This window comes from Amblyomma americanum, chromosome 4, assembly GCF_052857255.1.
Source record: "Amblyomma americanum isolate KBUSLIRL-KWMA chromosome 4, ASM5285725v1, whole genome shotgun sequence".
In the NCBI taxonomy this organism is placed as follows: domain Eukaryota; kingdom Metazoa; phylum Arthropoda; class Arachnida; order Ixodida; family Ixodidae; genus Amblyomma; species Amblyomma americanum.
This window is the reverse complement of record NC_135500.1, coordinates 118503380-118517969: the sequence shown is the minus strand read 5'-3', so window position 1 is coordinate 118517969 and position 14590 is coordinate 118503380. Positions and strand designations below refer to the sequence as shown.

Here is a 14590-nt window from a genome sequence, read left to right as displayed (position 1 = left end):
CTAGCGCTTCATGCAGGCAGAGGCGCTGAATCGTTACATGTCTGATGTGGTTCCCAAACGAGGCTCCCGTAATGACGTGATCGGCGTTTGACTCTCGGTTTGTGGACTAGCTGTTCTCTCCATGGTCGCAGGCAGAAAACTGTTGGTGCCTTTGGGTTATTTTTTCCGCTCCTGTGGTTAAACCTTCCTCTCACCCCTTGTCCTCCATCTAGAGCTCCTGACTTCCTGGAGGACACAACCACAGAAGTGTACTCCAGAAGTTGTCTGTGCAGCAGCCGCTGTTGAAGGGAGTCAGGGTGCTATGCCCGCCCCCTGTACGTGCCTGGGCTTCGGACTCCACGTTGAGGTCAGCGGCGGCCAGCAGCCTGGCCATGTGCTGCGTGCCCAGGGCGAGGAACTCGCGTCCGGAGGACACCACCTTGGGGAAGTTGCCGCGTGCGAACAGCTCGGCGCTGCGCGCCAGTCCCCGCAGGCCGTGCGACTCGGCGAACTGCCAGACACCCAGCGCATTGGCCGGCTCCAGATGGGCGCGCACGAAGCCCGAGCAGGCCCGCGTCAGGGGCTCCATTTGCAGCACCGACGAGGCGTGCAGCAGAGCCTGCGCACAGGCGCTCAACTTGAAGCAATAGTAAGAACACACAACTCTGGAGGAACAATCAGTCCCCGAGAACAACACTGGACGTTCTCTGTGCCTGCTCTTGTGTATTGTTCCTCCCGTTCTGTGTGCCCTTTATTATGCTTGGCCAACAATCCCAAACCGCTACCAAAGTGGACTTCCAGAATAGTGATGATTTGGCCTGTATCAAAGACATGACCTTAAAGGAAATCGCGCAAATAGTGGTCTTCTTGATATCCAGCTGAAAGCCCGTGAGTCATTTATGGTGGCGGTAGCAGCTCATGGGTTTCTTCTCTATTTCGCGGAATTGTTCGCTTGAGTTGGGTTTTAGAGAGCACCGACAATTGCCAGACAGACTTGTTCGCAGCTCATTTTTGTGTGGAAAACTTTTTTCCGCACATTTGTTGTCGCGTTCCCTGTTTCTTTAGCCTTACCTTCTTGACACTGTCATCATTCCTAAGGTATGAGTGTACGCTTGATGTTCACGCACAAGCATACGTCAATATTGAAGGGAATGAGTAATTTTCCCTCGACCGACGATCACTCTTCAAATGTGAGTGAGCAGCAAGGTGATGTTTTTATCAGAGCAGGTTTCCACGGGTCGAATGGGCCTACTGACTACTTTATTCAGCTGCCAGAAAAAAATAATAATTTCTTATAAGCTGAACGTTACCCATCGTATTGCTTGTACCTCAGCACCCGGCCCGAAAGCTCGTGGATCCTTGAAAGTAAGCTCGTGGATCGTACTAGTTGGATCCTTGAAAGTAAGGATGTAGCCTGTGCTTGTCTACGCGATCAACGCAGAGTAAGTCTGATTTCCAAAATACGCGTTATAGGTCAGCGTAATCTAAAAGGAAAATTGCATTGAAATAGCTGCTGGGCTTCATAAAGTTTTGCGGCCAGTGATAACTTTACTCTCAGACGAAGCCTTGCGCTACTGCAAGCCTCGCTGAAAAGATGACATCGAAAGAAGAAACGGGAAGAAATCCGTTTTTTGTGGAAGGCGAGTGGGACCACGGTCAGTTACATCTAATGAGTGGATTACAAATTTTCCAGAAAAAGAAATTAAGAGTCGCTCAGATGGTCTGGCGCGATTAACTGCGTTAGCAGACTGCACATTTAGATACAGCTTTTCAATTTGACGCTTTTCCTTTTCGCCGCATAGCACTGTCTGAAAGTTGCGCCAATTAATTTCGCTTTACTCCGGCTGGCCTTTACGGCTCGCTAATCATTTTATGCTTCACACTTGCTGAACCTACACTTCGCTTTACTTTGGGTGATTTTTATTCTCATTTTTTACGCGTTTACTTTTGTTGATTTATACATATTTAGTGTTCCTGGGCGCATCGCGTTGGATCAGCCGATGACGCGCACTCAGTTTCGGCGCCGCTTTCACTCTCCGCACTCGCTATACTCGCATGGGGGCGGCGCTGCACCCGACGCTCCGCCTGCACCGGTGCAAATTTTCCTTCTCGCTCCTCGGCGAAGGGGCGGTTCTCGAGCTTGGCTTACTGCAGGCACCGGAGGCTTCATCCGGCTACCACGCAGAGACACACGCCGTAATTTCTCCTGCCGGCGTTCATATAGCTTGCGCAGTAAAAAAAAAAAAAGCCACAAAACTGAAAAAAAAGAACTGCTATTGCAATGCAATAACTAATAACGATAAAGCGATAGGGCAGCTTATTCCTGTGCGACCTTGCTGAAGAGAATTCATAATCCTTCTGGCGGTTTATGTAGCAAAACAGCAAGAAGTGTAGATTCTTAACACAAATACTGCATTCCCACTCATTTCCTTTGAGAGTTGAATTCCACTTTTCAGATCGACGGCATTAGTATCGCTTTAGCTTGATCATTTCATGTTCATTGTTTTTACGTAAGAGATCTCACCTGCACGCCCTCCACCGTGAGTTGAACGACTCCAGTGTATGCGAACTGGATAAGCTTGTCCATGGCCACTTCATCGATGTCGCCAATAGTCACCTCCTGCAAAAAGGGACGGTACCTCGCTATTTTTCGTTGATTTCATCCCAACTCACTTGCAGACGAGTAGTGTACTTCACGATATGCCTATACGGATTATGGAGACATCTTAAATTCAAGGCGAGAGTGATCGAGAAAAGATGACGAGCTACTGCTTCCAGCACGTTTCACGGTAAGTCCGGATCCTTCAAACGCTAAGCTACCATAATTAACTGACAAACCTTTGTCTGAAAAACTGGCGCAACTCTCCAGCCGCTGAGTATGTTATGGTATACAAATATGGTGGCGACCATCGGAAACAGCTGTCGGCAAGGAAGCCTCAAGTCTTGCAGAGAGCTATTGATCCTTCTTCGAACTTGCCATTTTATCGTTCTTATAAGGCCACATTTAAGCCTAAGAGAACCACTATTTCTAGGCCTCTAAACACGTTCCTAGCGTTATTCCATCAATGGCTAGCTATCTGGCGTGAAACAGTTCTGGTTATCTCGAAGGGGTGCGTGGCGAAGTTAGTATCGCAAACATTTCATGATCAAAAAAGGTTTTCCTCTGACGGCTAACTTAATAAACATTCATAACCATAACCATCATTAGGTTAACTGCGTCCACTACAGGACAAAGGCATTTCATACGCGCAAACTTCATAATTCCATCCGCACACCTGACCCCTGATGCCCCCTGCTACAGTGGCCCTCTCTTGAAATTCACTCTGTTACTTTCAGGGACCATCGGTGATCTTGCCTTCGAATTACATACCCTGCTCTGGCTATGTCCATTTCTTCTTCTTGATTTCAAATTCAGATTTATTTATTACCGTCTAGATTAGGATATCATTAACTCGAGTTTGTTCCTCATTCATTCTGCTATCGTCTGTTAACGCTACACTTATCTTCCTTTCCACAGCACGCTGCGCTGTCGTCAATCTAAGTTCAATCCTTTTGGCCAGCCACAACGTTTCTGCCCCATTGGTTAGCACCCGTAAGATCCAGGAGTTATTTACTTTCCTCTTGGGGAGTATTGGTAAACTGCTATTCATCAATTAAGAGTGCCTGCTAAATACACTCCACACTATTCTTATTCTCCTAGTTATTCCTCTTTCACGGTCCAGATCGGGTCACTACTCGCCCTAAGAGCTGCTCCCTTCCTCTTGAGAGCTTTCTTTTTTTTATTGCCACAGCGTGCCTGCTGCCACAAAGTATTATTTACAAATATAGGTACACACTGGACTCTCGAAGAAAGTCCAGTAGCATCCTGTGGTGGGGCCCAAAAACCCATTCTTCTACATCTGGTGGAAGGCCTCGGAATGCGGCACATATCCTTTTGCTAGTGGTATTACACTCCCGCTTGTAGATTAAGGGAAGGAAGAAAGAGCGCCCAGCAAATTTACAGAAGTCCCGGCTGCGGCTCACGAGTAACCTGAGCCTAATTAGCTGACGTCAGTGCGTCCTGGCGTCTGAGGTGCGCATCGTACCTGCTGCTGGCTCTCGGCGAGCGGCGTGGTGAACATGGCGTGGAAGTAGGGCGAGCAGCAGGCCAGCACCAGGCGGTGGCATCGCCACGAGCGATTCCCCACACGCAGCTGCACGTCGCACAGCTGGCCGTCATCGAAGAACTGGCGCAGGCGCCGGAACGACTGCTGGGCCACGTCCGGCGCGGCGTACGTCAGCTGCCCGGCCTCGTCCAGGGCGTCACTCATGCCGGCTGGGCGACGGCTCACGGGCCGGGCGTCCCGAAGAGAGGAATCCCGTCGCCCCTCATCCTCGGGACAACCCTGCAGCACATGCAATCGAGCGCGCGGCATTGTTCTTAGTGCGCTTTTATTTTAGAGTGCAAACTACGGTAGACCAACGCCAGCGTGAGAAACCGGACACACGGAGGCGTCGGCTGTGCCGAACCGGACACCCCAAACAACCGGAGAAGCCAAAGCACACGTGCGATACACCGCCATTCGGCGGACGAGGGGATGTCAGTGCAAAGTGCCATGAGCTGCAAGAACGTGTGGTCGAGAATGGCAGTGAGTGTGTGTCGTTAGATGTGGGCTTCGGCACGTGAGGAGACACCGGAAATTGGTTCCTGTTGTGCTCGAATATTCGTTCTTTTGGGTCGAAGACGGCCGTACTCTGACGCGGAAGAGTACGGTGATTGGAGCTGGATGGCAACCTGCACGCCATCTTCGGGTGGTCCATTACGGCAGGTTGGCTCCTTCCAGAGGAGACTTGTGGACGCCGTTCTAAACATTGTGCTATAGCGGTGTGATGTGCATGCCAGTGAGGTCAGGTTGCGTGTGACCAGGACTAGATGTGCATTGTTTTTATCAAACTTCCGTATTTTAACTGTATTTCGTTGCCCTTCTTACCGCACATATATTCTACTATAATTTAGCTCATAGCTAACTCGCATGAGGCGTGAAGTTATCGCTCCGAAAATGCTTGCGGCCTAATTAACTGTGAGTCTGTGGTAGCGATGCACCGTCAGTCTTTATAGAATTCGAGCACTGGTGCCGTTGAACGCATCAAGTGTGTTCTTGGCAGAAAAACAACATCCCTGCGGCACAGTAAACTCTGTTTGCCATTTGTCAAGTCCGGACGGACCTCGACAACGTCTATGCCGATCGATATAGTGCAACTCAAAGAAAGAATTGTGCAAGTAGTCGAAATTTTAATTGTGTATAGAATATTCTCCTATCCTATTCGCTGAACGAGTCAAATAGCGCACGCGCAAAATTCGATTTGAAACGAATCGAATACATTATGAAGTTTTCGAATAGCTTTAGAATTGGCACGAAGTTTGTATAGGGAACTCTATACTTTTCTCCAAACTCCTCAGTTCTTTAATAAAGTTTTTGATCATGATCATGATTCAATGACAGTTTCAAGAAAATGACCCACTCCGACGCCTCACAGCATGCAGCAGTGATCATTCTATGCCATTGACCTCCAGCTATAGCCCCGATCAGTGGTCGACGCGGGAAGGAGGCCTCAGTACCGAAACGCGGTCCATTCGTGTGACGGCGTTCATAACGCTCACGCATATGACCTTCAAGATTGGGCGACACTCCAAGGTTCAGCCTGTTCTAGCAAATCCTACCTTGATACCCAATATCGTAGGTCACAGTACACTGTACTGGTGGGCGGCTTCAATGCGAAGGTGGCCAACAAGTGGGCTGGCGACCAGGCGGTAGGTTACTATGGCATATAGACTCCAGTAATAGCAAGGGAGAAATTAATAGTAGAGTTCGGATAGAGAAATAATTTAAGGACCATGAATACCTTCTACCGCAAACTAGAGAACAGGACGTGAACCTGGAAGAGCCCCAATGGTGCGACTAAAAGCGAAATAGACTTCATACTATGCGCTCACCCTGCCATTGTGCAGGACGTGGAGGTCGTCGGAAAGGTTCGTTTTAGCGACCAAGAACGGTAAGGTCTCAAATTAGCCCAGATCTGAAGAGGGAACGGAAGAAACTAGCGAAGCGGAAGTCCATTAGTAAGAAGGTAAGACGGAAAATAGAGGAATTCAGTATATCGCTGCAGAACAAATATGCAGCTTTAACCGAGGAAGATGATCTTGATGTTCATTCAATGCACGATAACCTGACATCAATAATTACGGAGTGCGCAGTAGAAGTAGGCGGTAGGACGGTTCGACAGGATACCGGCAAGCTATCTCAGGAGACGAAAGATCAGAATAAAAAACGCCAAAGCATGATGGCGTCTAACCCTACAGACAAGATACAACTAGCAGCCCTATCGAAGTTAAGGTAGCCGACATAAGAAAGTTTAATATGGAGAAAATCGAACGTTCTCTAAAGAACGAAGATAGCCTAAAAGTGGCGAAGAGGAAACTAGGCATAGGTAACAACAAGATGTATGTATTAAGAGACAAGGAGGGCAATGCCATCAGCGATATGGATAATATAGTTAAAGTAGCCGAAGGGCTCTACAGAAATTTATACAGTATCCATTATAACAAGAACGTTGATGAGAGAGACAGTAGAGCACAGCAATGCGTCATTCCGTCAGTAACGAAAGAGGAAATAAAGAAAGCCTTAGGAGCAATGCACAGGGGAAACGCAGCTGGTGAGTACAGGTAACAGCAGATCTGTTGAAGGACGTAGGGGAGATTGTGCTAGAAAAAATAGCCACCTTAAATGTATACGCAATGCCTTATGACCTCGACCGTACCAGAAGCTTGGAAGAACGCTAACATTATCTTAATTCACAAGAAAGGAGACGCCAAGGACTTGAAAAATTGCAGACCTATCAGCTCACTGTCCGTTGCCTGAGAGGTATTTACTAAGGTAACCGCTAATAGAGTCAGGGCGACCTTACACTTCAATCAACCAAATGATCAGGCAGGCTTTCGTAAAGGATACTCGACAATAGATCCTATTCAGACTATCAGTAATATGATAGAAATACGTGCAGAATGCAACCAGCCCCTATATATAGCCTTCATTCATTACAAAAGGCATTTTAATCAGTGGACAAAACCTCAGAAGCCATGCAGGCATTGCGGAATCAGAGTGTAGAAGAGCCTTATGTGAAAATACTGGAAGATATCTATAGCAACTGCACAGCTACCATAGTCCTCCATAAAGTCAGCAATAAAAAGGAAGCAATAAAATAAGGAAGGGTGCCAGACAGGGAGACAAGATCTCGCCAATGCTATCCACCGCCTGTTTACGGAAGGTATTCCGAGGTCTGAATTGGGAACTCTTGGGGGAGAATGCCTAAATAATGTGCGATTCACTGATGACATTGCTTTGCTGAGTCACTCAGGAGGTGAACAGCAAATCATGATCAACGAGTTAGAAAGACCGAGCAGTACGGTGGGTCTAAAAATTATCATGCAGAAAACCAAAGTAATGTTCAACAGTCTAGCAAGAGAACAGCAGTTCACAATTGGCAACGAAGTGCTGGAAGTGCTAAAGCTACTTAGGGCAGATAGTGACCGCTGATCCGGATTATGAGATGGAAATAACTATAAGAACAAGAATGGCGTGGAGCGCATAAAGCAGGTTCTTTCAAAACAGGAACGGCAGCTTAGCAATATCCCTGAAGAGAAAAATATACAACAGCTGTACCTTAACTCTACTCGCCTGTGGGGCAGAAACGTGGGGGCTAACGAAAAGGGTTAAGCTTAAGTTAAGGACAACGCAGCGAGCCATGGAAAGAAAAATGATAGGTGTAACGTTAAGAGACCGGAAGTGGGCAGAGTGGGTGAGGCAGCAAACGCGGGTTAATGACATCCTAGTCGAAATCAAGAATAAGAAATGGGCTTGGGCAGAGCAACGTATGTAATGCGAAGGCAAGATACCCGCTGGTCCTTAAGGGTAACGCAGTTGATTCCAGAAGAAGGCACGCGTAGCAGGCGGCCCAGAAACTTAGGTGGGCGGATGAGATTAAGAAGTTGGCGGGGATACGGTGGCCGCAGCTGGCAGAGGACAGGGTTAATTGGAGAGACATGGGAGAGGCCTTTGCCCTGCAGTGGACGCAGTCAGGCTGGTGATGATGATGATGATAAAGATTGCTCCGGATGGGACCTACCTTTCTTGCTTTATTTCCTGCCATGATAACGTACTGCTGTCCTCAAGCTTCGCCTGATTGCTCGAACGTGTGGCTTGCATTGACACCAGAGCTACTCTAGCCACGGATAATCAACGTACGAACCACGCGGCCCTGTGTATTTGCGGCTGCCGATACTAGCGAGCGCCCTGTTCATTTTCAATGCCCTACCGTTTCTGGCCGTTCGCTGCGAAGCGTGCGCGCTCATGATGAGGCTGCTTCGTCAGAATTGAAAGCCGTGCAAGCAGTAAAAGCGTCGCCCGCCTACATCGAGCTGCTGTTGTAAGAAAACTGCAAGCGCATAGCCGCGTCCCTGTTGCGGCAGCGTGGGCCAAAAAGCGGCGAAATGGCTCCGTCACGAGCGGTTAACGACTGCAGACGGAGGAGCAGTCAATGCAGACAGGAGCGTCCGCTGGTGAGTCTTTGCAAGCACACCGACAGGCATGCTCTCGAACCCAGCGGCGAACACTTCACGGCCCTCTCGTCTGTCCAAGCCCCGTGTTCGAGCATTCCCGTCACAGTTTCGGTTGGCTATATATACTCAACTAGCACTGCTCAATCAATCGATCAATCAATCAATCAATCAATCAATTGTTTATTTCAGTCTTTTTACAAAACAACTGAGGGCGGCAAGTAAAAAGCAGTCCTCGCGACCGCTTGACAAGCCTCACCCTCCAGGCGTTAACTTATTGTCCAAAGGCGTGAAGATTAAGATTTTAAGATTTTATTGTGCAGCATCGGGCTGAGATTTCATGGTACAAAAATGCATGAGCCGAAGTACATCGCTCCAAAATACATGTGATTTCGTGAAGCTTCAAGGTAAAGAAACCACTCCAGTGTTCGTAACCCTTCGAAGTAGCCAAAATTTATTGGGCCACTGCGCCGAGGGTAACGGCGTTTTCGAAATTGAAACAAACCGGTATGGAAATTACTTACGATTAGCTACACGCTTCTCTAAAAATAAAAAGAGTAGTAGTAAAAAACGTTAACCACTAAATATTGTTCGCCAGCCTTAGCACGTCTAGTAGGCTAACTAGTAGGCACTAGTTAGCCTAGTAGTTAGCACGTGATGTGCTCTACGACTGGCAATGCTATGCCGAGAAAAGCACTGTTCTATCTCAAAAAGCCTTAAAAAACTGAGAACATCTTAAGTGAAACAGTAAGGTATTCGGCGTGCGTTTGTGATGCAGCTTGGTGAAGCAGCTTTAAATCCACGGTTTGTTTTTTTACCAGAAGTGTTTTCGTTTATTTTTTCTCCATTAGATATATACCTATCTGTTTGCCACCCTATATATGTACTATTGGGGACAAAATTCTCCAGGACGCGCGAATGAAGATATTGGCATATAGGCGGGAAGTGCGCTATTTTTATGCTGATTTCGCTAGCACACATTATAGAGTCTAAGGCCTAGTTTCATATTCACAAGTGTGATTTATTTATTTATTTATTTATTTATTTATTTATTTATTTATTTATTTATTTATTTATTTATTTATTTATTTACATATACTGCAGCCCCGATGGGGCTATTGCAGGAGTGGGAGGAAGAGGAGAGAAAAAAAAAGGCAGAGAGGGACAACATATTCAGAAGTGAACACCATTAAAATACAGAACAGAAATGCAACAGACTAATCACAGATTTGAAACAACATTGAAAAATAGGTTTGGTTCCAGGGAGCGTATATCACCGGGTAAAGAACTCCATCGTTCGATAACACGAGGAAAAAAACTAATTTTGAACACATCAGTGCGCGCGTGAATGGGTGTTACATTCAATGGGTGGTAGCTCCTTGTAGATGAAGGTGCTGAAAAATGCAAATACTCAGACAGTGAAGCAAAGCGGGATGAATTAACAATACCATGAAAATATTTTAAACACTCATTGTCGCGGCGGGTACAAAGGAGGGAAAGGCCTATGGCAGGAAGAGTGGATGAAGGTGAAAAATTTCTGTCATACCGTCGGCAAATAAACCGTACTGCTTTCCTTTGGACGGATTCCAGCTTACTGATATCGGACTGTTTATGAGGATTCCAGATTATTGACCCATACTCCAAAAGTGGACGAATTAAAGCTTTGTATGTTACCAGTTTAGTTTCTTGGGGGGCAACACTAAGTGTACGTTTTAGATAACCGAGCCTCCGCATTGCATTATTGGATATTGTGTTAATATGCTTTGACCAGGACAAGTTAGAAGAAAAAAGAAGACCTAAATATTTGTACTCGGACACTTGATTCAGAGAGTTATCTTTGAATGAGTAGGTGTAAGAAGATGGTATTGTGCGATTACAGAATGACATGTATACAGATTTACGAAAATTTATTTGCATTTGCCATGTTTCACACCATGAGCAGAATGACACAAATGACTGATTAAGTTGCGCGTGATCCTCAGGGGTGTTAATTGAACTGTATATCACACAATCGTCTGCATACAACCGAATTTTAGAAATATTTTCTGGCAAATCATTAATGTATAATAATAACAACAGTGGTCCGAGCACGGATCCTTGTGGTACATCGGATGATACATTAACAGTTTCAGGTGAACAGGAGTTGAAAGAAACATACTGTGTACGATTAGAAAGAAAGCTTGATATCCAGTCTACCAGTAACGGGTTTTTGAGTATTGCATTAAGTTTACAAAGACGTTTGCTGTGGAGAACGGTGTCGAAAGCTTTAGAAAGGTCGATAAATAAAGCGTCGATTTGTGAGCCCGTGTCGAGGGAACTAGCAATGTGCAAGCACCGGCTAATAACTAAGCTATATACTTTTGATGTGGATTGCGAGTCCTGTGCACTTTTGTCGCCGACAGTACAACTACATTTACATCAAGCGCCGTCTTGTATCTAGGGGCTGAACTTGTCAATTGGGGTCGAGAGGTAACACGTAGCAGTGTTGCATGTGCCCGTGTGACAGAAGTATCACATACATGCTACACTGATGACATCTCAGCGGACCATGCTCAAGAGATTCTCTCCAAAAACTCGACCTCACGCTCCTGAAGGACGACGTATGGTTAGCTAACGCATGTGGCACTTGTTTCAAGAATATAAATTGTTTCAACTAACTCCTTAGCAGTAACTCTCGTTCGAATATGACTTTGCTGTCGTCAAGTAATGGCAGTCATGTTTCACGCAATGCAAACTCAAACTTGTCGACGACGCCATGTGTCCCAGAGATTCCATGTGTTCTCTGAGGCGCTGATTTAAACAATGCCATGATTGCCCAATATAAGAACGTCCGCAAGAGAACCACCACCACCAACTTGCCTAGCTTTACGTTCTTCACACTTCTCGCTTGTCATCGACGAAACGGGAATTCGTTTCAGGTATCCTACAAACGCAGGCGCTTGACAAGTGAAGTGAACTGCTGTCATCTCGATCAGTACGGACAGTTTACTGCCGTTCGAAGAAAAGATAGTCAGCGCATAAGTCTCTTCCATTGCATTTGAGCTGTGGTCCTCAATTACATAATAGCAAGTTGTGTGTCCAGGCTCCTCTACTAGACAGAAAGAGGCCAAGAAATTGCCGATAATCCGTGTTCCATGCCCGAGTCTTGACTTGCCGAAAGTAGATTGGTTATGTGGCCGGCAAGTCAGGGTTGAGACAGATCAACCGCCGGTCTTCATGACGTGTACGTGAGTGTTGACGACCTGACACTTAGACTACAAAGACAGAAAATAATGACGCGGTACCAAGACGTTCCAGAGAGGGACCTATTCCCATCGCCGACACAACTTCCAGAGCAACTCTGCAGCAAGCTGGCGACACAAAGCTAGGGAACGACTTTAAAGCGTCCGTTCAGAAACACTGCTTCGCGTGGCTAAACAGAGCCCAAAGTCAAATGATCTTACGGCAGTATTTTTTAACAATTCATTTCATTTGTCTCTGACGTCAGTCCCAGCGACGGCAACACGGGGTAAGGAAGCTGAGTATAGCAACTACACCTCGCCTATATATATACCGCTGCCGCAGTCTACGCCCGTGGACTCAATAATGACGCCGTAATTCTCGTTATTTTCGAATGGACTTACGCATCTTCAGCCTCGAACAATTTTATTATCACCACGCCTAGAGTGGAAATGCTCATGCAAATCAATGACAGCATGGGCACGGTTGAGGTATATAAATGGCGGCATAGGCGAAGAAGTAGACCCAGTGCATTCAAGAATGGAGTATGTGGAAGATGTAAGTTCATCGCACTGCGGGCTGCGCAAGCGGTTCCCAGCAACGTACAGTGAGCGGGCGCTTGACCAGTCGTTGGGACATAGCTCCTACAAGATTGTCTGCACTCTCAAGGGAGGCGTAGACAGTAGGCACACAGTCTTGGTCAAACGTCTTAAGGCCAAAATCTTTTTGATTCAGCCGCATAACATAGCCATTACGGCACTATTAAAGACCGAACGACCTTGAAATGCTGGCAGAAGGTTTCTTCTTGCGGTAGAGAAGCTTACTACTTGATTTGTGTTTTGAATGATCCGCTACACGGAGCATTCTAGGAACATTCATTTCGCTGCAGCTGAATGCTGTGCCCTTAAGACTTTTGACCAAGGCTGTACATATAGCGGTGGAGGCGAGAGTAAGCTTGACAGCACCAGGGCCGCCCAGGCTGCCTTGAACTGTGGTTCGAGCTACACCTGGCTTTCGAAACTCACAGCCGATCCACTAACGGGCCTCCTTCGGATTCTCCCCTCCAACTTCCAGATAACAGAAACTGCAACGGAATCAAAGATGGGGGCCCACTGCGCTGCCGACCACCCGGAGCTCACTCGCAGCATTCGAGTCATCTCCTAGTGTACAGTTCCATTTCCCCGTACAGATAGTTCCGTTATAAATGGGGACACATTATCAGCATTCAATCAAGGATTACTCTATGAATATAAGTGACAATAATTGGTTTTTTGGGGAAAGGAAATGGCGCAGTATCTGTCTCATATATCGTTGGACACCTGAACCACTTGTAAATTTTTTAACGCTGGGCGGATAATCTCCGTGATAAATTTTTTACTTAAGCGTAGAAGTAACTACAGAGCTCGCTCTTGGGAGGGAACTAACAGTTTCCTTTAATAACACAGGTATAGTACCTGTAGAACTTCATTTGAAAATAAATATGCGATGGCACACACTGACACCGCCGCTAAAACGAAAAAACAAAAAGCACATCACAGCGAAATGTTTTTGAGCATCTGCATGCAGCAATATATCAAGTCAACCTACAAAGCACACACAGCACCTGCGAAATTAATAGTTTGCTTCAAATGAGAAACACGCTTCCGTTTCACTATATGACACCGCGCATCACAGCCCGCCAAGATAGAATGCAAATGTAGGCCTTACTGCAGATGAAGGTCAGGAATTATGAACTAAAGTAAAAAAGTACGAGAATACAGTAAACGCATATATTACGGCTTTTGTTTCGCGTGCACAATACATTCACAACACCCACGGTGAGAGTTCTAGCTATACATTTTATTGGAGTATCCACAGATGGGCGGCTAGAAAAAATTATCCCATGGAGCACATCCAAGCGAGATCATGCAAGTTGCTGCGCGCTTTTGGGGTTTTAAACTTATCACCGCAGGAAACGCCGAGTAGCAGATGGGATCCCGTGGGTGTTGTCATGAACCAGCTGGCGACACGACGTCTGACCAGCCGAGGACCCCACAAAAATGGGTGCCTCGCTGGGAAAGTGCTTGAGGAATTTTCTCGCGCTTTGCTCGGTGGGGATGACCTTCCCTTTGGTTCCCGGAGAAGGACGCCTGGGGCAGCGACCGACGACGGACAGACGATGGGGTAGTAAAGGAACGGCGCCGTCAAGTAACTAGCCGAATCCGTCAGGAGCGGGCCCAACCGGAGAGAGCTCGCCGCAGTTGAGTCCCGCGACGCCGCAACGACCACGGGTGTTTTCGTGGACACGGAGCCGCTTGCAATACACTTAAATAGCAGCGCACTTGCGATTTCTCCTCGCCCGTTCCCATGGGTCGGCTCTGCAGCGAGTGACTGTGCTTGCTACAGTGCTGTGAAACTTTGATAGGTTCCCATCTTGGAGAAATGCGCCTCGTGTTGGACTGGCCACCGCCTGATGAAGGGGCGGAACCTTAGGGGATTTAAGGAGCGTGCTGAGTGAGGAAGGGCGCTTTGGGTCCTAGCGACAAGGCTCATCCAGTCGCTCTACGCATGAACTCTTAATTTTTGACTGTGTGGAGGTCGCCCAGGAAGGCGACCGCGGCTACATTTATTGAGGGATGCCGAAGAGGAGACAGCACTTAAGCGGTGGCGGCAGCGTCCGGCCCTGGCCAAGGTCCCGAGTTCACTCCAGCTCGTGCTGGGGGAACTTCGCCATTTTCGGCATCACGCGCACTGCCAGCTGCGTGGGTCGCTACAGGGCTCCGCCCCTAGACGATCAGTCGGATGTGTCAAGAGTCATGC

General features: G+C 47.2%; 1 protein-coding gene across 3 annotated transcripts in view; it reads right to left on the bottom strand.

Moving 5' to 3' along the window:
• The window catches only part of LOC144128269 (kelch-like protein 8), a 76677-nt gene that overhangs the window by 19667 nt on the left and 42420 nt on the right, over positions 1 to 14590 (bottom strand). For all 3 annotated transcript variants that reach the window (XM_077661551.1, XM_077661550.1, XM_077661552.1), the window contains exons 2-4: positions 4065 to 4364; positions 2504 to 2599; positions 323 to 598 (exon numbers count right to left, since the gene is read on the bottom strand). In XM_077661551.1, the coding sequence (XP_077517677.1) occupies positions 323 to 598; positions 2504 to 2599; positions 4065 to 4289 (597 nt within the window). In that variant the 5' untranslated portion in view covers positions 4290 to 4364. The remainder of the gene's footprint in view (positions 1 to 322; positions 599 to 2503; positions 2600 to 4064; positions 4365 to 14590) is intronic.